This window comes from Malania oleifera, chromosome 2 (assembly GCF_029873635.1).
Source record: "Malania oleifera isolate guangnan ecotype guangnan chromosome 2, ASM2987363v1, whole genome shotgun sequence".
In the NCBI taxonomy this organism is placed as follows: Eukaryota; Viridiplantae; Streptophyta; class Magnoliopsida; order Santalales; family Ximeniaceae; genus Malania; species Malania oleifera.
Genome location: NC_080418.1, coordinates 120692070 through 120695479, shown reverse-complemented (window position 1 = coordinate 120695479; position 3410 = coordinate 120692070). Strand labels below are relative to the sequence as shown.

At 35.5% G+C, this 3410-nt stretch overlaps 1 protein-coding gene across 1 annotated transcript; it reads right to left on the bottom strand.

The window, feature by feature from the left end:
* Positions 1-731: 731 nt before the first annotated feature.
* Positions 732-2704, bottom strand: LOC131147804 (uncharacterized). The gene is made up of 3 exons (XM_058097383.1): positions 2174-2704; positions 1411-1602; positions 732-978 (listed from the first exon to the last, which is right to left on the bottom strand). The coding sequence occupies exons 1-3, from the start codon at positions 2432-2434 to the stop codon at positions 820-822; spliced, it is 612 nt and encodes a 203-aa protein (XP_057953366.1). The 5' UTR covers positions 2435-2704; the 3' UTR covers positions 732-819.
* Positions 2705-3410: the final 706 nt, after the last annotated feature.

The following is a 3410-nucleotide window of genomic DNA, read 5'->3' as shown; positions in this document are numbered from 1 at the left end:
AATCCTGGAATTCAATGTGCAAACCTTGCATAGTTTGGAGCAGTGGTGTTCTGCAGGAAGAAAGATTCTCCTAAGCTTGGTGTTCTGCAGGAAGAAAGATTTTAACCATGCACTTATTTCAAAACCTGAATGGCACAAAAAATTTCTCTTAAGTTATGGGTTGAACAACTAAACCAGAAGGGGTTTTCTAGCAATCTAAGAATGGATAATCAACATCCTCAATACAGTGTCTTTGCTTGGGATCAAAGAAATTCTATTTTAGTCTCGATTCCACAAATCAAATGCCACGTGCATTATGTTTTGATCTCAATCATGCAAATGAGTTTGAGATAGTTGGCCTTCTTCCTTATGCGGCTATAGTGTAACAAGAACTTGGTTCTTTTTTGAAAAAAAAGAGAGAGTTCTAATCCTCCTATGTTAAAATTCTTATAAAGATTCATTTGACTGTCAGAATGATAGATGAAATGGAAGCAAATGAGATAAACTATAAACAGTACAAGTGTAAGTACCTGTGAATTTCAAACTCTTCACTTTTGTTTGGTCTTACAAATGGTAAAATGGGGCATAAGAGTAAACTGTACTTTTTCTCTAGTAATCCAGGGAACTGGTGTATTCTGTCCTGCATGTCTTAGTGTGTTCTTTCCTCACCATTTTAAACTACTATTACTCTACTAGAACACAAACGTTTCCATTGAGATAAAATGTCAAAATGCAGAAAAGAAGGATCCATATTACCATAAAAGCTCATTTGCATTTGAAAAGAGAAGTAATTAACATACTATAAGTATTACAAATGAAGTGGAACTTGGTAGCAAAAAGTCACTTATCCTTTTCTACTTTCTTTCCAATCCAACTAGCAACAACGGGAGTGAGAGCTACGGTCGGAGGAAACCTTATCGGGGATGCAGCCTTATGGGCAGCATATGCCAGGGCAAATGTGCCTACTTTCTCCCCAGTCTCGTCTGCGGAGATTCCTACCTGAAAAAAGCATCCCACATTGGGCATAATCAAATTTAAATATAGAGATGGTCGCACAAACATGAAGCAGCGACTTCTTCCTTTATTTTTTTTTTTCCATTATAGAGGGTCATGGTAAATTGACTAGCTACTTTTGAGACACTTTCCTTATGTTTGGGAGATTGAATTTCTTGCCATGAATTTGGATGTTTCTGCTTTTGGATAAAATGCAATACAAAATTATACTAAGTTTTGTCCAAATTCACAGAAAATCCACAGCAACCCAGTTACAAGTGTTTACTTAAATATATATTTAATCCTGTAAAAAATCAAATTGAGAATGATCGAGGAGACACATCCGAGTTTGGCCTTATAGCTGAGCTACCTTTTGAAAGGTATGCTGGGAATATTGCTAATTTAGTTTTAAGCCAGTGTTGGGTGGGTGCTTTTTACCTTTTGTAACAGAGTTTGGACATCAATGCCAGCGCTAATCAGGGCATAACAGAGAGAGAAGGAGATCAGTGAGAGGGTAATTGAAGTGGCCAGGTATGCTCCTCCATATTTTGCTAGCAGCTCTTTGGCTTGATCTCCCTTTGACTTCTCTTGTTTGCCTTCTTCATTTTTATCTTCTTTTGAGGTAAATATCTGCAGATACATCCATTGCAGGCATATTAAAATTAACGCCAAGACATGAAACTATTAATGCCATTTAAAAGGTTATTTGTTAATGTGGAGATATGAACTGCAGCTATACTGCAAGAAGGGTTTTTCTCATATCACCATTACTCTAAATTAAACATTTGTGAAAAACTCGAAAACGGGAATTTACAAAGTGAGAAGCATCACAAAACGAAAAACAACGAAAAATAAGGCCCAGTTTGGTTGCACAGAAACTCTATGAGAAGAAAGGAACTAATTTGAGAATCTTAAGATTTAATTATTGAGATTCCCTGTAGCACCCAAGTCTCCTAATGGCATGATATAATCCGAGAGAGAGAGAGAGAGAGAGAGGGAGAGAGACAACAGTTCTTCACTCTCTGCAGTACTACCAGCATATAAGGGACGGAACAGAGTAATAATCCCCAAAAAAAGAAAAGAAAAGAAAAGAAAAGAATCAGTAGTGTACGACTGCACCAGCATACAAGGGACGGAACGGAGTAATAATCCCCATGAAATGAAAAGAAAAGCAATTTTGAAGAAGACGGAAGAAGAGTACCTTCCAGATACCAGCTTCGAGGCCATATTTCTCCGTAATTTCCTCTGCCGAAGCAGAAGATGTTGAAGAAGAGGGCGAAGGGGTCTTGACTTCCTCTATTTTCTCCTTGATTGCTCTGACCCTGAAACGATTCGAATCACTTCTGAGGTCGCGAACTGAAGCAAAGCTGCAAATCCTCAATGGCCGGTTTTTGAAGAATGCTGCAGAGGATAGAGAAATGGAGGAGACATTGTGAAGGGGCCTAACTGCTGCGACCGCCATTCTCAGCTATCCGGAGAAAGTTTCTATCCAAACAAACATATTCCCAACGAAGGGGGCACCAATCCTAGGAAAATTTATTAAATTATTGTAAAACTACATTTCTAGCCCCCAAAATTTCAGTATATTTCCATTAGGGATCCCTGTGGACCCATTGTTTAGAAACAATTTACATCGTGAAGTGAACGTGTGGGAAGGGTGGTCTGGTCATTTTGAGATAAAATGGTCTCTTCAAACTAATGGCAGAGAGGGAGGACAGGTAGCGGCACTGCCGCACTGTTCGTTTCAGTTGGCTAGATATTTTTATAGATTCCCATTTTGCAAAATTTTAATACTTTGATATTTTGAAAATACGAAATGAATGCAGCTGTTTAGAATTCTTGTTCATAATTAATTGAGAAATACTCACAAAAAAATATTAAAATTTGTTAACCACAAGATATGTACCTAAATCCAATTAGGTATGCCTCGTAATATTTTAGTGGGTCCTATTGTTACTTGTGTGGATTGTAATTGATGAATTTCAAATGTTTTTGAGTAACAAATTTTTTTTAAAGTTTTTTTATTTAAAATTTAAATATATCATGCTTAAACATTAATGTTTTGATATAGCAAAATTTAAAATATACTAGTTTTGTATTTGGGAGTATGCAAATTTTGAATTTTAAATTTTAATTTATGTAAATTTAAATATAATATAAAATAAAATAATATTAAATTTCTTTCAAATTTAAAGTTCAAATGATTGTCAGACATTGCAATAACCCAAATCTAAACATTATAATAACCCATATTGTAATGTTTGACAGCAATTTGGATTTTGAAGGGGCATTTAAATTGAACTTGAAATGAATTTGAATAAATTAATAGCAGCAAATGTGTTTTATTTTCTAATTTGTAGGAGTTGTTTAGCATGATGTTAGTGATAGCATGATGTTAGTGGTATCTAAAAGTTGTTTAGCATATTGTTAGTGGTGTC